The sequence below is a fragment of the Caloenas nicobarica genome, chromosome 1 (assembly GCF_036013445.1).
Source record: "Caloenas nicobarica isolate bCalNic1 chromosome 1, bCalNic1.hap1, whole genome shotgun sequence".
Classification (NCBI taxonomy): Eukaryota; Metazoa; Chordata; class Aves; order Columbiformes; family Columbidae; genus Caloenas; species Caloenas nicobarica.
In genome coordinates this window covers 120,404,450-120,428,349 of record NC_088245.1, presented here as the reverse complement: position 1 = coordinate 120,428,349, position 23,900 = coordinate 120,404,450, and the positions used below count along the sequence as shown (strand labels likewise).

The 23,900-nt window shown below is 41.8% G+C and overlaps 1 protein-coding gene across 1 annotated transcript; it reads left to right on the top strand.

Moving 5' to 3' along the window:
• The first annotated feature begins 1,631 nt into the window (after window positions 1–1,631).
• LOC135996991 (interferon-induced GTP-binding protein Mx-like) lies at window positions 1,632–22,571 on the top strand. The gene is made up of 14 exons (XM_065649391.1): window positions 1,632–1,708; window positions 4,309–4,631; window positions 6,151–6,343; window positions 7,292–7,429; window positions 8,615–8,769; window positions 10,374–10,512; window positions 11,025–11,223; window positions 12,005–12,083; window positions 13,042–13,164; window positions 13,945–14,086; window positions 16,559–16,717; window positions 17,650–17,726; window positions 19,187–19,429; window positions 22,110–22,571. Exons 2-14 carry the CDS (start codon window positions 4,365–4,367, stop codon window positions 22,341–22,343), a joined length of 2,148 nt encoding a protein of 715 aa, XP_065505463.1. The 5' UTR covers window positions 1,632–1,708; window positions 4,309–4,364; the 3' UTR covers window positions 22,344–22,571.
• Window positions 22,572–23,900: the final 1,329 nt, after the last annotated feature.

Here is a 23,900-nt window from a genome sequence, read left to right as displayed (position 1 = left end):
TTATTTCCAAACATGCTCTAAACTCCTGAGATTTGAATGAAATTCTTCTTAATCTAGTTTTAAACATCCTTTATTGTGTTATCCTAATCTGTAGAACCATATTGTCAGTGAAATATGCTGTTATAAATCATTACATAAACATGAAAACTGTTTTCAATGCATTACACTAAAACATTTCCCAGTAACAGGGTAAAGATTTTGCTGATTCAGGAGAAACTAGAACTGAGATCTTGATATTTGGAGAGAGGAGAACCCAGATTTCTCCCTTCACAGCAAGGTCATATTGCCCAGAGCTCCTATTTTTCTTTGAAACACAGTCCTGCGATTAAACAAAACCCAGTAACCGAATCAACAACATAACAAAGGCATCGCCAAAAATTCATAAGCTAATCAGTAGTGAGACTTAGAAGATCATTCCCATGCAGTTATTTGTGCTTCTCCTATATGCTTGAAGACAAGAGGGATGGTGGAGGAGGCCAGGAGAGCTTGTAGATGGGGTCCCCTGCCATAGCCCATGCCGAGCCACGGTGCTGCCCATGCAGCGCTGGCTCTGTGTCCCTCCCTGCCATGTGCCCCCAGCCAGAGCTCAGAAACAAACCCTCTGAGCCATGGCTAGATGGGAAAGTTGGAAGAAGGGCTGGGTCTAATGAACAGTGTGACTGCTGTTCAGTCAGACACATGGACTAGAGTTAGGCAGTTTGAAACCCACCAAAACCACAAGAAACTGAGAACAGCTGATGCAGGCAGAAGTCAAAACCAGAGGGAGTGAGAAATAAGGGCTGATCCTGCATCAGACTTGCAAAGCCCAACTGGACAAAGCAAGCTGATTTTTCTTAACAGCTTAGAGCCTATACAAAGACAAAAAATGAGGGCAGGAGAGCAAAGACAGCGGAAGAGGGAGTGTCTTGTCCCAGTAGCATTGAGAAAACAACACAAGGACCTGAGAAACAGCTCAAGACCTCTGCTATCCTGAAGTAGTGCATAACACACAAATCACGCTGCCTGTCACTCTGCTTGTCACCCAAGTTCAGCAACCTCAGCCACGCTCTGCAGCTTCCAACAGCAAAGACGCAGCCTGGGTGTGCAGCGGCACAGCTCACCACCCTGGCTGGGCTGGAAAGTCTTGCCACGAGGTGGAAAAAATACTCCCTCTCCTGTGCAAGGGGCCCTCACCCGCTCGCTTTTTGCATGAAGGGATAAGGAGGCTGAAAGGGACCCCTGGATGGCACGGGGCCAGCATCCCTAGTAGGCGGACCCCATGGGGGAAGGGCACAGCAGCTTGCTGGGTCTCCGCTTGACCCTGGTGTTTTCACTCCACATGTGAGGTGACTTTTTGAGCTGACTTTTTGGGGGGAGGACGAGGGGCTTGTTGCTCATCGGCAATGTTTCCAAGCACCTCTGCCATTAGCCCCTGTCACCCTGCTGTGCAGTACAGCCAAACTAGGAAGCGGCCAGCTGTGCGCATGAGGAGTTTCGTTTCTGCCCTCCGCTAAACAATGGGAGGAAATCTGGCCGGTGTGTGGGGAAACGAAAGGAAAAAGCAATGCACTCCGGAGCTATCATGAATAGAGCCCTGTTGTTTCATATCAAACTGGTTTCGTTTCTCCTGATTCTTGTCACAGCGTGTAGGTGGAGCCTGTAAATAAAAAAGCACCAGAAGAAGTTGAAAAACAGTTACTGCTTCTCCTTGCTACGGGACACTACGCAGGTAGAACTTCATCTTTTCCTTATTATAAAAATAATCATGCAATTTTTGACTGTTATATTCATTGCTGTTAATAGCTGCATGTGAGAAGGCTGCATAAGTGCCTAAGGTAAGGGTGGTTAAACAAGGTTGCCAGGAGTAGGATTTGTTGTTTTCTGGGGAGGAGGCAGGGGGAGGTGGGGGCATGGGGAGAAAGATATTAGTATTATTTCCTCTTTAAAGGGAGACGACTGACAAGCATTAAATTGGAATACCTTTGTTAAAATATGTACTGTGTGAGGGCAGTGTTCAGCAACACTGTCCAGCCAGTGGTATTCATGTGTAGCATCATAAGCTTCGTGTTGCTTCATTTTTTTCTGAGAAGACAGCTGGCATTAATAAACATACAACCCAGAGACCGTGTAACTTACTCAAATATCCTGAAGGATATGTCAGGCAGAAGTCTGTGCACTCCCCTGCCTGGACATAGAGTGAATAAATGCAAGAGCTGTGTGGGTTCAGCACTGCAACTTTGCACTTGAGGTTCGACAGTGGATTTTTTTATTACCCCACGAGATGCAAAGCCAGGATCGTTCGAGGAAAATGAGGCAATTCCTCTTCAGAACTATCAGGAAGTTGGTGCTCCGTGCAGATGTGGTTGTATAGTATGTATTAAAAATTGTCTTGCTTTATTTAAAAGAAAGGCTGAATAGCAAGCATGGAATTAATCTGTTTTGTTCTAAACTTGTTTTACACATTGAAAGGATAACTTATGTTGCATCTGATCATCCTGTTTTGACATCTATTTAAATTAGAAAACCTGTAAACTTAATTCAACAAAAAAAAAGAATAGGAAGTTATTTAAAGCAAAAATGAGTTTCTCCTATTCCATTTTCCCTAGTATTTGAGTTAAACAGATGGTGGTTTTGGGAGGAGGAGGTTAAAAAATCTAGTTTTGAAAAAATACCATTTGGGTTTGGTTTGGTTTGTTTAAATCATTCTCTCTGGAAATCACTTTCCCTGGAAAACACCAAATCAAAACCTCCAGTTTCTTTGGTCACCCATAGAAAATATCTCAACAAAACTTTTACATAAAGAAAAGCTGGACAAGAAAATAAAAATTCTCCTAGTTCTCTGTCACGGAGGCACCCCAAAATAAGTTTAGGCGGACAACAAAGTCCAAAACAAACTTTATTCTGGCCAGAAAAGTACCGCCAATAAACCGAATAGAAACGGGGTTTATACAATTAGTTAGCACTCAGATAACGTAAGATACAGGTTCGGATATTAGGTTAGGAGATTATTTGGGGTGCAGCAAAATAAGAATAATGAGGATCCACAGCATGCATACACGCAGTCACAAGAAGACAAACCAGAGCCCTCTCTGCCCTGTTTCGCCCATAAGAGAGAAACACTAGCCTACTGCGGCCAGGACTTACGCTTGCCTGCCAGGCAAAGAATTTACACTCGTCTGTCCCAGACGAGGAAGTTACACTCACCTACCAGGCGAGGACTTATTAAAGCATATATTCAGTAATTTATCACTCACCCACACACAGAGGTGAGGCGCTCCCCATCCCGGGAGGTTACCTCAGACGGCTTCTCCGTCTAAGGGGAGGGACGCCGGCAGCACGGCAGACCTGCAGCTCCGAGGAGACCACACAAAGGGCATCTCCAGCGGGAACCCCATTTATAGTCTGCTCAGATCTGGCTGTGGGCATTCCAGAAGCTTCTCGGCTTCTCTACACCCCTCCCCCGACTGTGGGCATTCCAGAAGCTTCTCAGCTTCTCTGGACTGTGGGTGCTCTTGGCCCCTCCTCTGCTAATGACCCTGCCCACTGACTCTGGGTCTCCACAAAGAGCCATCAGCTGCCCCATTGAAGGCCCCAGTTCTGAGAGGGGGATGTGCAACGGCCACACCAGTTCTCAGGGTGTGAGGCGGGGAAAGTGCAACTGCCACATTCTCCCTTCTCTAACATCATGTCAATCATAGTCCGCTTTTTGGAGAAAGTCTTAAGCTACAGAGGGGGTGATTGAGATACTGAGCTTCTAAGATGGGTGTAAGATTTGCCTCTGACAAGTGTTTCTACCACAAGAGAGGCGAGTTGGCCGCATGGCAGACTACGGGTTGGTGTGTCCAACTGTCATGGCCGGTGACCCACCCATGTGTCCCCTCCCTGTGCAGACACACAGCCCAGTAGCCCTGACCCCAGGTGGCTGAAGATAAGCCTTCATACACTCTCTCCAACCCTGCCCAGCAGCCGCCACCACTGACTGAGCTTCTTAAAACACCTTTCTGCCAAATATTGGATGGAGGAAAATTGGCTTTTCACAAAAACTGGTGTAACTTTTCTTTCCCCTCCCCTCAAAAAAAAAAAATAATTGTTCCTTACTTTGTGGCAACTTCTTTTTTTGAAAACACAGGGGGAAAAAAAAGCATAAGAGAAGTAAGGAGAAGTGTTTCAAGTCTGTCCTCTGGAAAGCAATTTTTGTGATTTGAAAAGAGCTGTGGCACTTGATATCTACTGAGGGTTTGAATCAGTAAATAAAAGTGGTGTTTGATTTTCTCTGCTATGATCACTGTTGCAACCTGGCGTCATTCAGTGCCCTGTGTTTGATTTCAGAAGCTGTGCGAAAGAGTGGTCGGACCAGACAGTGATCACTATTTAGTGAAGCACTTATGGACAACCCATGTCATAGGCCAAAAAATAAGCAGGCCATGGATAACAAGAGTCAGAAGTCCAAACAACTTTTTGGAAGAGCCGAAGTTGTCCCAAAGAAAGAAGTTTTTGCATCACCTTCCTCACAACCATCTTCTGAAGCTTTTGCAGTACCTCTCCCATCAGATGCAGAAGATGATGACAGTCTTCTGGCATCCGACGTTTTGGGAAAGCGTACGTATCTCCATGTGGACTGGAATGAACAGGATTACAGAAAACAGGATGAGGTAAGGCAGGTACTAGAAGAGAATATAAGTCCTCCTCAGTCTTACTCCTGCGTTTCACTTTATGCCGCAAAATTAATTCCCTTGTCTCTTTGGGCAATCTGCGCTTGTTAGGTCTAAGCAGAGGAGTGCTTTTGGGATCAGGGGCAAACAGTCATTTGTGTAACTAGGAAGACAAATACATGCAATTAATCTACAGGCATAAAAAATGCAGGTATAAAAGGGAGAATGGCAGCAGCCTAGCAGCCAACTTGATGTGCATCATGTATCTGTTTTGTTGGTAACAATTAGCAAATTTTAAATGGAAACCCTAAAATCTGGGATATTTTGTACCTGAGGCTCCACTACCTTCAACAGAAATATGAAGAAAGGTTAATAATATCCTGTGTTGAATATTTAACAACAAAAACAGGTTGATTTTAAGTCTGTGTCATAGTTAATGGAGTTCCTTGAGAATGGTTAAGATTTACAAACTAATAAACATTATAATGAAAACAGTGGGGAGGGGTTACCAGTAAGTTTTCTTAATACCTGCCTCCAGTAATGCGTGCTGTCTTTTTCATCTTGAAAGAAAAACTTGATCTGTTTGATTACATCTGTTTGATATACATATTTTCAGAGGTGGCTTTCTTAGACAAAGGTTATGGCGGGAAACTTCATTTTTTCTTTTCAAAATACCAGATATGGATGTGCCTGGCTCATTAGGGTCTGTAAAATATTGATGTTCTCAAAATTGCATTTCTAAATGCAGCAGTCTGACTGGAATATGGACAGAGAAACTGGGATAAGAGATCAGGCCAATCTTTATACATTTTAGTTGGGCATATTTAACAGCATGTGGAGCAGTTTTGTAAAGGGCTGGAAAATATTCAGATTATTTTCCTGAAAATGAAGAGCTTGTGTTAATATCTGGCACGTGTATCAAAACCAAAAAATTACAACAATCAGTCATTTAAAACAAATCACTCATATGCATCCATTACCCTAGCCTAAAGTGAGGCAAAGATAGAAGAACCATGATGACCTAAAAGATTTTAGCCACCTGTTAAGGTTCCTACAGCAGAACGTTTTGGGTGTCTGTGCACAAAATAAATCTTCAAACTTCAAAACAAAGATTTAATAAGCTATTCTGTACTAAATTATCTTATTGCTGGGACTAGTCATCATTTGCATACACATAGTTCAGTACATCTGTAGATAAGGGGAAGAAAATAGCAATTATAAAAAAGCATACTTAGCAATGAGGTCTCCTTTTAGCCTTACCTTTTCAGGATAGCTTACAAAGTTTGGTATTTTTACTAAGGTTGGCCATTGAGCCAACTTGAACCGACTTTGTCATGTTTACAGACACCGATTTGTAACACAGAGGCGCAAGGATGCACATTGATATGAAGTACAGTTTGATGACAGTACATAAGGGTTACTAGAGAACGATGAGATGGAAAAGATGCCTGAAAGTTTATTTGTGGAAACAACTTATTTTAAAATTATGGAAAATTCATTGTAAGTTTAACTCTAACAGGCAGCAGAGCATACCTTGTACAATCAATATGAGGAAAGGATTCGACCCTGTATTGATCTCGTCGACAGCTTGAGAGCTCTTGGAATAGAAAAAGATCTGGCTTTGCCTGCAATCGCAGTGATCGGAGACCAGAGCTCTGGGAAAAGCTCTGTCCTAGAAGCCCTGTCTGGTATTGCTCTTCCTAGGGGAAATGGTAAGAATTCACCTTCTCAGGTTTTTACTTGCATTTCATTTTGATGAGGTGGAAGGTCTTTTTTTTTCTCTTTCTTTTTTTTTGGTCTAGGAGTGGGTAACCCCATGACTTAGACTATATCTAAATTGTGAGACTCCAGAGGCCTTTTCAGCTCTGATTTCCAATAGAAGAAATAGATGTGTAGGTGGGGCATTGCAGGGTAATTCCAACATGATACATGTTCTGGGTGGTCAAGAGAATAGGAGTAAGAAGAACATAGTGTAACCTACTTGCCCCAAACTGTGGACAGACTGAAAGGAGGCATCAGCTGAGTCTGTGCATTTCCCAGCAAAGACTGGTACAGAAGAGTATCAGTTTCAAATGGAAGACTAATTTTGAAGTGTGCTTTTGGGGTTGGTTTGGATTTTTTTAACAAGGTTATCTTACAGATACTTTTTTTTTGGCAAAAAAAAATTACAAATATCTTTATTTACAAACATATGCCTTGGATGTGTTTTAAGTCATACAAGACTGTTGGAAGACTTTGCAGCTCAAGAAAATTCACTTTCCAGCTCTGTATGTGTGTGTGAGCGTATACACACACATATAGGTTCTCAAATTCTGTATGAATTGGCAATACCATCGAGTCTTCCAGGCTGGACTTGAGGAAAAGGCTTTCACAGGATGTAGGTGCAGCACTGAAACAGGACGTCCAGGGTGGTGCTAATCTCCATCCTTGGGGATCTGCAAGACAAGATGTGGCTGGACAGGACCATGGCTGACCTCACCTAGTGCCGGTGACAGTCCTAGTCTGAGTGGGAAGTCAGATGAGAGCCCTTTGTCTCTTGGAACATTTCTGTGTCTCTATGTGAACTATTAGGCAACCCTGTGTGGGCCACACAGTCCATGGTTGTCTATCATGCGTAACAACTGCTGAGGGAGTTACCTCTGTCTTTGGAACTGCTGCAGGTATTGTTACTCGATGTCCCTTGGAACTTAAACTGAAAAGAATACCTGCTGACCAGGCATGGAAAGGGAAAATTTCTTACCGTAACATCAGCATGGAGATCCATTATGCCTCTGAGGTGGAGAAAGCAATAAGAGAAGGTGAGTTGTAATGTATTCCCCACTGATTTGGCTTGCTCGGTCTCCTCCGAATGCTTTCTCCCCTTGGGCTGAGCGGCAGTCCACAGACTAATACAGGAATTGTAGACACAAGTAACACTGAAAGCTGAATTCAGAGCAGAAGATGGGTTAACATAATATAGCTCTCTCAAGAGAGCTGTACTACTTACTGCTTTAGTGGTGAAGGGGATTCATGATGTCCAATAAATGCTTGGGCCATGTCCTCATCCAGATGCCATCTGCCTGGTTTCAGGAGGTTTTCTGTCAAGTTATAAACTTGCAAAACTATAAATAGTTTCTGCCAGTGGCTGGAAATCCTATTATTTGGCAAAAATTGTGAGAAGGCAGCATGGCAAGCATATGGGCCTTCTGTCAGCTAGAGGCACCACAGCCTCAAGCATTACCCTTCCCATGTCACAGCTTTACTGTTATGGTATTTCATGCAGTGTGAGAAAACATTTTTCTCACCCAAAGAGTAGTAAGCACTCACCATAAATTTGAAAGTTGCATGGTCCTTATTTCCTTGACTAGCACAGCTCTAAAACAGAGTTATTTGTCCTATTGTTTTTTCATTAGGTTTTCAATATATTAGTTGTATATTTTCAATATATCCTTCCAAAACTGGCAAGGCAAGTGGAATGAATGGATTAAGCTAATTATAGAGCTGAAAATCTCTCATGAGAATGACTACAGGGTTTATTTGCTCCTTTGTGCTGTCCACGGTTCTAAAATTATTGTGTTATAAGACCTGGGATGAATCACTTGATCTCTCAACCTCACTATCAAAGTGTGAAGAATATAGAATAACACCTAATTTGTCTTTCAAGGCAGTCAATTAATGCTTAAAATGTGTCCTGACGTTGAAGAAGCTTTTCTGCAACTGCCCAGTATCTCATCTGATCACTTTCATTGTGGTTTATTCACATGTATTTTGTCTGCATAAATGAGAGTCCATAAGTATATGCTCTGTAAGTTCACATTCCAAAAGGACTCTACATATCCATGTATTGCATAAAAATTTCCTTAGATTTTTGCTAGATTTGAAAAAAGCCAAGCCTAAAAGAACCTTAGGTGATAGCAGATACTTTATGATGTCTTTGTGTTCAGCTTCATTTTGATGCATTTTCTGAAATTTGTATTCATCGCCTTGCTCTTTTCTCCTTACAGCCCAGAATGTCGTGGCTGGTACTAAAGGTGCCATTAGTGGAGAACTAATTTCCCTGGAAGTTCGGTCCCCAGATGTCCCAGATCTGACATTAATTGATCTTCCTGGAATTGCCAGAGTGGCTGTGGGGGATCAGCCAAAAGACATTGGGGAACAGGTAAAACTCAGTCTCGTATGCTGACTTATGCACAAGGTCACTTCTGTAACCTACCTCATATGCAAGTCTTTGCTACAGGACACTGGAGTAGTTCTGGTGAAGGTACACTAAAAAACAGGCCTGTTTTTCAGGCCAGGAATTGCTGATAGGAACAGCGAGGTCCAGGATCCTGTCTGTCCTGTCATGCAGGAGGGAGCTGCCCATGAGGGAGCTGCCCATGCTAGCCATGAAGGAGCCACCTCAGGTGCCTGGCACAACCTAGCCATGGCAGCATGGAATAACCCAGCCATGTGGACCCTGAACACAGTGCTGCCCCCCTGTCCCTCAGCTAGACTGCAGTCTGGAAGCTAGATACATCCCAAAATGAGTTGTATCTTACCAACTCTGTGGATATATTTGGCAAAGGTGAATACATCTGAGTTCTTGTGGCTCTTTTGGAGCAAGGTGGCAAATTGGCTCTCATACAGGGTCAGTGCTCTGTCATCCCTTACTTACAGGGCACATCAGAATCAGATCCTTCCTGAATTTTCTCATCCCTTAAGGGGTCCCAGCAGACCCTTTTTGAAGTAAACAAAATATGTATTAAAGTGAAGGGGCTTTCTACTCTTCTTCTGGCTGCTTTTAGAAGAAATGTTAGGGAATGCAAATAAAACCCTAGTTGGACAAGGCCAGCTGTGAGGGTGATGTGCAGGAACTGAGTGTATTGTTTATCCTAAAATACCTTTAAATAGGAACTTGGAATAAGAGTAGAATAAACTAAACCAAGCATGTCAAAAAATCAGACAAGATTAGATTGTCTGGGCTTTACTCACTGAGAGAAGAGTAATATCATTTCACAATTAGATAGTAATCTTTCTATTGTATTCAGAAGAAAGCAGCAGGCATTACATGATCCACACATTTCCATCATCCCCAGCTGTCTGCATGCTTCAGAGATGGAGGCTATAGCATTGTAGCATGACAGAAATTGGGATGGATGGATGGACGGATGGATAAATGGATGGTAGAAAAGAGAGGTGCCTTCACTAAAACTCAGGAGAAAAAAAACCCCTTGTTTCGGTATAAGCACAATAGAGCTGTGTGAACCTTTTTCCATACCACACAAACTGTGAGAAACTCTTCTAGTTTGGCATCGAGATGTAGAAGCAACTCCAACCAGACATTATGTGTGATTTTTTTTTTTTCCAAAATATTCCACTGAAACGTAAGCCAGAGACATTTGTTCTCCTTTCAGAGATCCAGTTTTAGATTTATCAGCATAATCTAGCTTGTTTTTTTCTGTGTGTACCTAGACATCAGAACTTGTTTTTCTTACATGTGATTATTTATGAAATACCTTTAATATTTCCATAATGAAAAATTATATGCATGAGAGGTTAAACTTCACATAGCTTTCAGGACAGGCATAGAAAACAGTCTAGTCTCCTTCATGCAAGATGTTTGGATTAATCTTGACATAGGAAATGAGGCTGCATTCTTCTGCATTTCCATGCCATCCTTTATCATGTAACACTATCCTCAGTATATGTAATCAAACAATGGTCATATCCTACATGCAAGAATCTGGTTTCACTGAATTTTGTTACTACTGTATTCTACTGCAGATCAAAAGGCTACTTAAAAAAATTATTGGCTGCAAAGAGACACTCAATTTGGTAGTGGTGCCATGTAATGTGGATATTGCAACAACAGAAGCACTGAAAATGGCTCAAGAGGTGGACCCCAGTGGAGAAAGGACACTAGGTGAGGCAATTTTAAACCACAAGTTGAAAAGAAGTGCAGATCTTCTTTTCCATGAAGGTCTGATGTTCTGTATGCCACACCAGATCTGTGAAATTAGCTACTAGAAGTAGATAAAAAAAAAAAAAAAAAAAAAAAAACAGCCTAAATAAACTGCTTACAAGCCGGAGATGACCAGCAGCTCTAAGAATCCCTCAATTTTGAGTCTTGCTGGCATTCATGTTACAAGTAACTGGAAACTGAAAATATCAGAGTTAGTAATGGGAAAACTTTGCTGCTGCCTGTTAAAAAGAGTTTGCAAGGCCAAAGACACGGTTGGAGGCCAGCTGTAGAGTGTGTTTTACAGTGCAAGGCCCAGGGGCTGAGAGCTATCTAGGTGAAAGAAAACAAAATGAAGTTGCTTTATAAAAAACACAGTACAGCAGGTTCCCACTCTGGCAGCGGGGTGTCCTGCTGCACCTCTCCCACCTTTAACTTGTATCTTTGACGAACTTTCTCTCTGAGTAACTTCACAGGGATCTTAACGAAGCCTGACCTGGTGGACAAAGGAACAGAAGAGGCTATTGTTAACATAATACGAAACCTGGTCATCCCCCTCAAAAAAGGTTATATGATTGTGAAGTGTCGTGGGCAGCAGGACATCCACAACAAACTGACATTGGCCGCTGCAATCCAGCAGGAGAGAAAATTCTTTGAGAGTCACAAACATTTCAGGTACTTCTTGCAGAAAGGACCTAACTGAAAACATATTAAAGTCATTTCAAAGCTTCCTGTTGACTTACCGAGATTTAAATTAGGGTTACAAACAGGTAGTAATTATACTCGCTATTTCTCATTTCCCGTGTACTGTTGCATTTCAGTAAGCCAGAAGAATTTTACATGTCAAATAATCTTTTAAAATGTATTTTGGATGCAAGTTTGATATATACTTCTCCTTCACCCTTGGAGAAGTGCAGTGAACTTCAGAAGTTCAGAATAGTCTCAAAGAAGTCAAGGTAAGCATATGAGCACTTCAAGTCAAGCACTGAAGTATTTCTGTTTACTGGAAAACATGGTGAAAGATGCTGCCTGTGCTGAGGCCACAGATTTCCCAGATGATGGCTGACCAGCAAATCAGTCATAATACGGAGAACAGCAGGTGAAAAGGGTTTTGAATCAGTGTACTTCCCACATGCAGAAACAATACAGCAGTACATTAATCTGCTGTTAGAAATTGCTATTTTCAGATTCTTCTTTGCCTCCTTTTGCCTAACCAGTAGCAGTAGCTATCAAACAACTCTTGCATAAAAGCTGTGGTGCCCAGAGGGTCCTGGGCTCCTGCTGGATCTGTGCTATTATTCGCTAGAGGGCGCTTTCATTACTCAATTTGTGTAGCAGAAATGTGGAAAAAAAATAAAAAAATTTAAAAAGAAGAAACTAGACTGGAACATCAGTGCTGACTCCTTGGCCTGCACACACACTCTATCCAAAAGTCACCTTTTCCAATTTTTCACAGTGTTCTTCTGGAAGAAGAAAGGGCTACTATCCCTCACCTGGCAGAGAAACTCACAAATGAACTTGTGAGACATATTATTGTAAGTACCAGAGGTTCCATACTGAGCAGTTTCTCTCAGTTACTGTGTAAAAATAAGTTCAGGCCTTCAGCCTCGGATTGCAAAATATTTTTTTTTCTTTATATGCATAGGTACTACTTAATTATCCTTCAGTCCAGGAATCTGAGAACAAATTGAGCTGAGAGGTATGGAAACCCATGCTCTGTCCTCAGATTTGCCTTTAAACTGAAGATTGGAAATAGGCAAATTATTTAATCTACTTGTGACTCATAACCTCTGCCTTTTCAATGGCAGCCATGATATTTCTTTTTTGTTTGTGAAGAGCATTGATTAGCTGGGTGACAAGTTACTGCTGTGAGCTTACTAAAACACAATAATTTATATTTAACTGAAAAGGTCTCCAAAATTTAAAGATGCAATTGTTTTACTATATTACTATACTAATGTAGGTTAAAAAAAATATATATACATGTACTTGTAAGTAATGTATCTTTTTCCATTAAGTACAGGGAACCTCTCAATTCAGTTCTGAAGGAGAAAAAAAATATGCATTTATGTAACCTTACTTAAAATAAGCAACTAAACAGTGATGTTCAGTCAGGTATTTATCAGGACTGGACGGGTCGCTACCTTCCCTGCATCACCACCTTCCTGGCGCAACTCGTCAGGACATAGTTTTTGGCTCGCGATAGGTGAAATGATGCCCTAGACTGCAGCTACTCTGCCTGCCTTGCAGTGAGGTCCAGCCTGATACCTCAGGGAGATCCTAACCCCATGCCTTTTCTCAATTAAGGCCAAATTTGCACTTCCATGCTATCCCACTATCACACATGGGATGCAAAGACAGCAAGCTCTTGGACTCCTAAAAGCTGCAGAGACCATGTGCAAGCATAGGTCATTCTTAGAGGGATTTTGTTTCCTCCAAAACCAGATGTATTCAACCTACCTAAGTGTCCTTCTCTACTGTCTACCTCCCCAGAAAACTTTGCCAACACTAGAGAATCAAATACGTGAGGTGCTCCAAAAAACGTTCCACGATCTACAAAAGTATACAAGAGGAACACCCACAACAGAGTCTGAGAAGCTGATTTTCCTCACAGAGGTAAGTATCAATATTGGTTTGGTCATGGAGCAGAGCGAGGAGGTAAATGTGGGAGTTGCTCACCTAAAGTTGACAGCGTGAACCATCTTGTGACTTTTGTCACTGAAGCGTTTTGAGAGTAACACAGACAAACCTCTGGCAGGGATACATCATACCTGGAAAAATAATGGACTACAGGAGCTCATGGCCCCTCCTGGCAACTTTTTTTCCTGTGATTATGTGACAAGAGAACTGAACGACAACTCAGCTGGTTGGTTGATTGGTCAAAATCAAGCACCTCAGAAAGGGAAAACTTACACTCGTGCCTGCCCAGCATTTTGAAGGTTTTCCCTTGTTCACAGCACTCATAATACCATGCGCATTCAAAATACAGTTTGAAGTCCATCTAAGTGTCTCCTCTTGGGGAGCTCATCCCTCACAGTAAGCTTTCAGCAGGCCAGCAGAGGTGCTCATGAAGGCTCATCAGCCCTTAAAGACTCCATACAACTCTGGTCAATTAGAATTTAGTAAATGGTTCTTACAGTCCACAGGAAAACAAACCAAAAATAGAGTGTCAAGTTCATCCTTCCCTAGTTGTGCTGGCTTTGGAAAAAAAACAAACCAAACCAAACAAAAAAAAAATCAGGAGCTAAGAGCATAAAAGTTGCAAGGAAGGGATGTTTTAAATGAACCGCATCCCTTCTTTAACATCAAATGACTGTAGATTTACTTAACATATATAAGTTAGTCTGACAAAATGAAACTTTAACACATTGCTGTTTGTTCTTTAATTCATCACAGTTAATCAAGATATTTAATCAAGACATCTCTCAGACAATCCGTGGAGAGGAACAGTTGTTTGGAAATGAAATCAGGCTGTATACGAAAATCCGCAGAGAGTTTCAAACATGGGAAGTGTTTATCCTGGAGTGTACTGCAAAGGGTAAGCATAGAAAACCATCACTTGCAGCTGACCCAAGATCCCATTTCCTTGCTTTTGATTAAGATACGGCATCATCAACAGGTTGTTTCAAGAAAGTGAAAATCAAAATCTAAGAGTATTCATCTGCTGTAGTGCTAGGCAAGTTATGCTTTGGTCCTTGGGGACAAAGACTCAGATTGTGTTAAATGCTGTTACTATGGAAAGATCAGTGGATGTCTCTCCTCCCACAAAAGCAACAAAAGCAAGACTGTGAACGCTGGCAGAGGATCAGCTGGTGATTCTCTGAACCATTCTTCTAAATAACAGCAACAAAACTGATAATAATAATACATGGTGTTTCAAAAAGATTGACCCAGTTTCAAAGCAGTATATTTCACTATGGCAACATGTTACAATTACATTAAAACTTACAAATGGTTTAATGAGTTCTCATTTAGTAATCATTTGAAACTCTATGCCCCACCCTTTCAAGTGGTAAGAGTTTCATTCATGGGCAGTTTGTGGTTGCAGAGACATAGTGATTTCAAATTGAGTCCATCTTTTTGAAACACCCTGTATATTTTCATTTACAACAATTATGTTACTATTTTTGTTATTATTATTAGGAATGTTTTGGAATTTTCATAGAATTATAGAATTGTTTTGGTTGGAAAAGACCTTTAAGACCATCGAGTCCAACCGTTAAGCTAGCACTGTCAAGTCCACTTCTAAACCATGTCCCTAAGAATTTAATCTATGCATCTTTTGCCTTTTTTTGTCCTACATTAGCTCTGGTTGAAGGTGTGGAGAAAGCAATTCTGAGCTCGAAATAACAGCAGCCTTGTAAAGAGTACCCCTTTCTTTGCATCACCCACCTTGCTAATTGCTTAACTGAACTCAGTTCTAAACTGAGTCGCAGGGTGACACATGCACACGAAGCTCTGCTATAAGCTCAACATCTTTTGCAGCATCTTTTTCACATCTCTCACAGACCCCATCATTTGCTCTTAGAGATGAAATAGCATCAGCTGCCAGTCAAGGAGTAGCTCTTGAAACAAGTTCTTTTAGTCCTTGATACACACCTATGCCAACATCATGAGTGACTCTAAAATGATAGGTACAAATAGGCTGCAAAGGTGCTATCAACCAGATACAAATATATGTGTATATATGTATATATATACATGTATGTGAAGAAAAACAGACAGATAGACATTGGCATATATCAGTGTCTCTTATGTCACATCCATGAGGTACCAATCAACATGATTTAATGGAGGGGAATAAAAGGGTAAGACAATGAAGGTGCAAAGAAATAGATGTAAAAATGGCAAAAAGCACTAGCAGAAGGATGCAGCTTCTTCAGAGGACAATGAGCAACTGAGTGGCAGAAGACATGCAGGGCATCATGTGGCAGCTGAACCACAGTAGAGAGTCCTCTGGGCACTTTCATATTATCCTCATTGATTTAAACTAATATGTCCAGCTTCACAATAGGATCAGAGTAGCACCACATGGCTGCAGAGTAAATTCACTCACATAGCTTGAAAACTAGAAGCAGCCTTAGCAAGTCCTCCTTCAATGAAAAGCATTGTTATTAGCCACTGCTAGGATTTCTGAAGGTACAGATGATTCTCTTTAACTTCAGCTTTCTTATGATGAACTAAAGTAGTAAAAATAGCAGATACTTTGGATACTTGAAGCCTTGAACTTTCTGTTGTAAAGCTGATAAAAATTCTTGTGGCCATGCTACAGCTTTTCACTACCTTGACTGTACAGGTACATATTGAGACTCTCAACCAGATACTCAACATTTACTTCTTTCTTGTCTCTTTTTTTTTTTTTTTGTTATTATCCCGTCATGAACTTATACATCTGAATGTTTGAATTGAATGTGTTCATGGCTTGACTTTGGCTTCTACATGTTCACTTGATCCATGATTCACAAATTTGACCCCAAAACAGATCAATATCAAAACTTTCCAAAGCGCTGAGAAACACATCTTTGCCTGAATGTGTAAACTAATTCCAAGGGCTATATCTCATTTAAGATGGCAAATTTGTATAATGTTAACAACGAAATATTGATCGTGATATCTTAAATAAAAATTGCTAGACAATAGTAGATTCCCTGAAATAAGACTATTTAGTGAGTTTGGGGTTTTTTATTTAATTCTGAGGTTTTTTTAATTCAGAAGTGACTGGTAGTGGCCACTTCTCTGAGGGTAGCGATTTGAAGGGATATTTTTGAGCCCTATCATCATTTCTAGATTGCTTTCTGTCAGATGCTTGATTCAGCGTGTGAGATGGCTCACTCACTGAACAGTAATGTGTGATAGCTCTGTTCTGTAGTAACAATATTGCTTGAAAGATCATCTCAGTAGTTGTTCTTCTCAAGGGCATTTCAAAGAGGAGAAATAGACTTCTCTATTAAATCTGAAAATTGTAAATTGAGCGATTTAGTAGTAAAGCAATGTCATTTTAATGTTACAGTTAGAAAAAGTGTACCAAGTAAAGCATGGAAATATGAAGACCAGTATCGTGGACGGGAGCTCTCAGGTTTTACCAGTTTCAGGACATTTGAGGACATTATAAAAGAGCAAATCATAGAACTGGAGGAGCCGGCCATTACGATACTGAACAACGTGATGGGTATGTCTCGCAGACCACATGAAGCTTTCACGTGGGATACACTGGTGTGCCTGGCAACTATTTTTTTTTTTTCTGGGTTAAGCTGATGTTTTTACTGCTGGAGCAAGAGCTTCAGCCAGGGTACTTCAGAGTGGGGAAGTGAATCTGATTCAGCCCGAGGGCTTGCTTCTTCTCTAGAGCATCCAGTCTCTATACATGGTTTCCAGACTTTGTTAATACTTTTCCCAGTTGCTCATGGAAGGGAGTTAGATAGTAACTGTAATAAATAGCACAGTAAAGAAAGAGCATCCTAGAAGTACCTGGTATCAGCCAAGCAGCTTGGTATTCCCAAGCCCAGGGAGGGGTATTCACAAACCTGAACTGGGAAACCAGGTTCTTTGCCAATTCTTTGCATGATGTTGTATGTATTACACAGCAGCTGCTGGGGCTGTGGAAAGGGGTACACAATTCATCCAGTAAAAAGCACCCAAGGAAAAAAAGTATGTCACAGTCCTATCCCTCCTGTGTTTGCCTTGGAAGGCAGCTATGGTATCTGTGCCAGACCCAGTGCTCTGTATTATATGTGCTAGCTCCTCTTCCTGGGCAGGCCACTCAGAGGGGGAGATACAGATGTGCTTACATGGCCAAGCGATGACGCATCTGGTCAAACAGAACTGTAAGCACAGAACTTGCTTTATCAAAGAAATATCAGAGATATTCAGTCTCTCAGGTGGTAAGTGGTTACAGGAGGTCTTTAATGCTCATGCTCTGGGATCTAGAAGTCTAAATTCCTACATCGTGTTGGTAATAAAGGCATAGTGCATCAGTACAGCTGCTCAGCTATTTCTGGATGAATACAGAAAATGAGTAGTTTTCCCAAGTCTTATATTAACAATAGCTTAAAAACTTCACTTGCTTACTGACTCTGTTTTGTCTATCTGTTCTTCCCTCAGGCCTGGTTGAAGAGAGATTTGTGGAGCTCACTAAAATGCATTTTGCTACTTTTCACAATCTAAACAGAGCTGCTAAGGTGAGAGACTGCCTATAACCTGAGATAAGACAAGAGCAAGATGGAATGGCACTTGCAAATACAGCCATGCTTACAGTACCTATCCCATTGTATTACCCTTATGCAAGCATGAAATTTCTTGCAGGCCTGCATTTTTTATAAAATAAGGAAGAGTTTGAAAACAATGGCATGTTTATAATGGCACTAATGAAAGTGCATTGTGCCTGTCGGTACAACTTTGACTAGATCTAAAACACACATTCCTCATTCATTCTGGTCACATTCTTGGTACATACCACACAATGCAAAGAAAACCTGGTATGGCTGCTTTGAAGAGTTTATAATTAATTTCAAACTTAAGTCCTCCAATGTAAGCATGTGGGTAGCCTCAGTGCTTTTCCCTCTTTGAAAGGCAAGCCAGGGTGTCAGGCAATGCAGCAATCTCATCTTTGATAACTGGGAACAGCAAACAAGCCAAAAATCACTCAACCATGAGAGAGAAGATGACTGTTCACAGTTTGGGGGCTTACATGTTTTGGGTTGGAATTAAATTATATGGATGTCATTGAAGCCCTTTTCTCAGAAAGAGTTATGAGGAAGAGATGAGAAGCAATGCTGGACAGCCATAAAGCAGAGTCCACTCACAGAGTACTGCTTAAAAGGGAAACTCAAAGGCAAATGTGAGTGAAATTGGTGGTTTGCCGCTTGGCTTGCATGGCCAAACCTTACTGAGCTCCCACACCAACCAGACAGCAAGGAAATAAGCTAGTTTAGTCAAACACAGAGGTGTTTAGAAAGGGGTTTTAGGCATAATACGGTGAGAGGAATGAAGAGGGAGGAAGTTTTAGTAGACACTGAAGATGAGAAAAAAAGATGGGATGCTTTCTTAGGGATGCTAGGAAAGCATTTTAAGGGAATTTGAAGATGACTGAGGGTACTTTGCTGCCCGCATAGACTTTTAGGTGGAAGTATCAAAAAGGCCAGAAAGCATCAGAATACTGCAATCAAAGCACCAGACAGGGAGGGGTTACCAAGGGTTGGTTTACTGACAACAGACAGGAGACTGCAGTTTGTGAGAAGGACAGGAAGGGCAATGGAGTTCACATCCGTGCCTGCTGCCACTGTCTACTGCGAGAGGGAGACACAAGCAAAATGCATGCAAAAAACGCGTACAGGCTGCAGGCTGAACTCATGCCTGGCCATTGCTACTTTTTCCGATCCAAACACCAGGTTTTGATGGATCCCACTCATGTTTAAGGAAGGGACAAAACCAGCACATTTTCCTGCTCTTTCACAACAGAGCAGCCAGAATCTAAAGCATTATTCCATGTTTCCAAGAGCCCATGTGGGATTACACTAGGCTGCCGCAAGGACTGTTGAACATTGTTCCCATCTTGTCATTCCCTGGGGACACCGCTAAGCACAAGCACCTTCGCAAAGGAAGGAAATGCCTGAGACTTTGTTGTTCTTTTCTTTCCTAGACCAGAATTGAAAACATTAGAGAGAAACAAGCAGCAGAGGCTGAAAGACGCATCCGGGCCCAGTTTAAAATGGAGAGAATTGTATTCTGCCAGGATGACATTTACATTCAGGATTTAAACTCTGTTAAGGCAGAAAACAGTGCCAAAGTTGGCAATGGGAAAGAGTTCCAGGTTGGACCTGTTTCAAATCAAGAGCCCGCCTTCGTCCAGGAAATGGTTGCTCACACGAAGGCCTATTTTCATGTAAGTTTACAGACTACAATACTTCTGCACCCTGAATGCTATAGCATATACTCCTCATCCACATCTTGCTGTAGTCAATATGAGTCTTTCATACAATACTACTGCTATGCAGGGAAGAGTAGCCAAAGGGTATGTCTTGTTCAGGTATACACGCAGCTTCTATACAAACTGATCGGAGCTTCTGACCAGTGATGAAAATGCCAGGACATAACTGGTCTGATGGGCTGTTGTGAGCACAGTCCCTGCGGAGAAGCAGTTGCACACTGTGGGATCTGGTCGTTAGAAAAGCCTGCAGGCTGTCCAAATGACAACTAGCTCCTGAACTACTTGTCAGCTACTCGCCAGCTGGCATGGCTCCCTAATGCGGCTGCCCCTTGCCCAGGGAATATGCCATTGGCAAGCGAGTCCTCTTCTCACCCTCCTCCAGCCTTTCATGGAGAAGGGGTGACTCCCTGCTGCCTGTGAGGCCACATGCCACTACAATGCTCTCTTGCTGGCTTTCCTACAGGAACAAGTGTTGGGATGAGGAAAGGACAGTCACTTACCAACATGGAGGAGAGGATAGGATGGGGAAGAGTCCTCAGTCCTGTAATTAGAAATTATTGGTATTCAGTTGATGGCAAGTCCCCCTCTCCAGCAAAAGAAGTAGCAGTCCCAGGATTGCTTTCCCCCACTGCAAGTTTATTTCACAGTTTTCAAATGACACTAGTTTCCACAAGCTTAACAACATTGTGTAAAGCACTTCTGCATTTGGTACAGCATCTGACTGCTCAGGTCAGCCTCAAGACCCCCTGCAGACTCCCACTGGCAGCAGAAAGTGGTGTCAGTCAGTGGTTTGCAGTCAGATCCTAAACTAATGTGGCAGGAGGAGCGATAAGTAAAACGTTAAGCTAAAATTGATGCAGCTATCTGTAGAGATCAGAGCATGTATGCTGTACTGCAGATAGCTCCATACAATTTAAGTCTCTGAAGACAAATGGGATGTTTTAACAAAGACTTATGTCAAAGACAGACAGCAAAGAGACCACACAGTATCAGGATTTGCTTTTGATCTTTGTTTCGTGGAACTCCCTCAGAAAGCAACAAGTTTAGTATTACTAATGCAGTGAGGTAGATAGCAGTTCACCTTGAATTTCGATAGCAAGGTTTCGACAGATTCCTGCACTTAAATGTTCAGGCTGCTCAGTCCAGTGAGGAGAAATCAGAGAGCAGGAGACAAAGGCAGAACCGCATAAGCTCTTCCCTCCTGCCGTGCTGTACTCTGCCATAACACAAATGTCTTAGATGCTAGTTACACATTTTTTGTAAATTCCCTAAGCGCTATTTTCAGCAATAAGAAATGCCAGGGCATCGTATCTCCGTGGGACTTTTGCATGGCAAAATGCACTTTGGATGAGATGGAAGCTCATGAATGTCCATGGCCTTTAAAAATGGCACGCATTAACCTATCTCACCTATGGTGGACCTGTCAAGATTCCGGGTAGAGTTGGCTCCAGAAAAACACCCATATTTAAAGCATCTAGGCTTCCTCCAGCCAGGGTCAGCACCGCCTAGAGAACAAGCAGGCTCAGTAAGTGCTTTAGCTTACTCAGCTGAATTCCTTGCTATTACCTAGATCTCTACAAAAGAGAAAGAAAAACTAAACATCTAGTCTTATGTATTTTCATCTTGAGCTCAGCTCCATCCTTGTTCGTGAGAGATTTTCAGCCACTGAGCTCCAGAAGTATCTAAAGCCAGAAACACCTTAGATTTTTCTGGAAATTGACTGCCTAAACCCTGTGGGACCTACAAATCGAAAGTGCCTCTAGCTGGTCTTCCCACTTCTATTTTCAAGGCAGGTGCCACAAAAAGAAAGGAAGATAGCACCTCTGAATTGCAGCCAGTTTCTCAGGCATAAGTGCTTACCTGGCACCAGAAGGCCTGGAGGGAGCTCTCTCCCAGTGTTGGACAGGTTTTGAACCTCTCATTGCCCAAGAGCATGAGCTGAGCGCCCAAGTCCTGCAGATGTCTCTGGGGAAAGGGCATCCCAAGCTCTTCTAGGTCCATCTCTTTCAGTTTGCACAGATAGCTAAGACCAGATAGTTTGTCACATTAAGGAGAAAATTTTCTCATTGAGATATCAATAGATGTAATGTAGACACAGTCTAGTCTCACTGTTGCTGAAGACATTTTCCCTTTAAGGCTAAAGCTTACTCCAAAGCTGTCTTACACTTTAAAGGACAACCATGTTGTTAGAATACCATCTAAATACAGGAATTTACCACCTTTGGGAAAAATCACTGTTTGGTTTCCTGTACCATAGTATATTGGTAGTGTTCAGAGAAGACAGGTTTGATGCCAGAAATTGTTCACAAGTACTATCCGTCAGGTATGTCCTCATATAGCTCTTACCAATGATAGCTGGCAGAGCTAAGCAAAGAACAGCCTGCCTTGGGTTTAGTTCACAGAGGAAAAAAATGCAATAGCTGACATTCCCGTAACTCATAATTTTTAGATCTTTAGGCACAAAATAGACTAATGGCAAATATCTTTTATTTCCTGGAAGTACTCGCTTCTCGAACAGTAACTCAATAACATTTTAAAAATACGCTGTCACTTTTTAACAGGATACCTGCATCCCCTTCCTTTTGTAGTTACTTTCAGGAAACAATTATTCTGCCTTTTTTTCCCCTTCTTGTAGGGAGCAAGCAAACGCCTCGCCAATCAGATACCTCTGATCATCCTGTCTTCTGCCCTTCATGACTTCGGGGATAACTTACAGACTGCAATGTTGCATCTTTTGCAAGAAAAAGACAAGTTAAGTCATCTCCTTCAGGAAGACAGTGAAGCTGCTAAACGTAGGAGCTACCTCAGTCAACGAATTAATCGTCTCACTAAAGCCTGCCAATACCTGAGAGACTTCACCGCGCTGTAGAGTTCTTCATTTTTCAGAAGTATTCTTCTGCTCTTGTTTTCTAGCATTAATGAAGAACTCCATAAAATGCCCTAAAGATGTAGTGTCAGCATAGACCTTTAATACTCATTTGTAGTGTTCCATTCTGCTTCATTTTCCATAATCACTTGCATATAAACACCTGCCCTTATGTAAAATGATCCACCAGGGGAGTTGTGATTAAATAAATGTTATCCCATGTTATCTGATGATTGTGGTTTGTGATTTCTTGATGTTTTTTTAAATGAGGATGAAGGTTTCCAGCTGTATAACCCACAAACTGTAGAAATCAAATTATCTAATTTTCCTAGATGAAGTTTACTCCATAGCCCTAACAATCCCTCACCTCCCTTTGTGTTTTTGCCTTTTTTGTTGTCCTTCTGGCCATTGCCTGAACAATGACTGTGCAAGGTGTCACCACAGTTAAGTCCCATCCCAGTAGGCAGAGGGTGCACAGAGCAGGCGTGAAACAGTTCCAGCCTAAAGGGAAAAGAAAGTCAACTCCACAGGATGCCATAGGGGCTGATTCTCCTTTTTCAGTTCTCTGATTTGCACAGAAAGCAGAGAAAGAGGTTCTTTCTTTTGGATGCCTGGAGCACCCCCTGAAATGTTGGGACTGATGGACTATTCACTAGATGGCAGGATTTGAATGTCCAAAAGGGATTAAATCAGCCAGGATGTTGAACATTAAGGAGGGTGTCTCAGCAGGTGGCTTGCTGCCTTTCTCCTTCTGTTCACCAGGGCAAGGAGAAACTTTCCAAAACATCTTTTGTTTCATGGAAGACACTGCAAAATAAAATCCTGCACACTGTATTCACGACATTGAACCCTTGTGGGTCCCTTCCAACTCAGGACATTCTATGATTCTATGATATCTTCCATATGGATGATTTATTTTAACAAAGCTGTGCTTTGTGTAGCAAAAGTGATGTCTGCATTCAGTTTAAAAAAAAAAAAAAAATGCCTGCACCAGTGTCATGGAGTAACGTCCAGGACACTTACAAGAGAAGCCTTTTCTTCAGGCTAGAAATGACAGAAAGTGTTTGCCCCTCTGACGTAAAACTACAGCAGCAGACAGCAGACTTCTGTGGCACAGTGTTCACCCTCGTGCAGCATACAGCTTTCTTAACCCTGTTTAGCACTACAGCCAGTTTTCCACATTTCAGTATACTGTTTTGCTACTATTGACTTGCAGTGCTGCAGGCCAGAAGCCAAAAAAAAGAGCCTGATAACAACTTATTTAATTTCTATTTTGAAAGTATTTTAAACTTGTTGACTACTTGATGGTATCCCCCAAGGCACCCTTGATGCTCATGTGCTGTTGAAAACGCCCTCTGTCTCACACCTAAAGAAGAGAAGCAGGTACACATCGCTTCAGGACGCATGAGGTGTAAATAACAAAATAGGGTGCAACTCCCTTGACCCACTGCCTTTAGGCTAAACTTCCTTATTTAATTCAATTTCACAAGTCAGAGTGATTTCATCAGACCCAGCCACTAAAGACATCCAACATTCCTAGACACCTAGCTGTCTCTACCA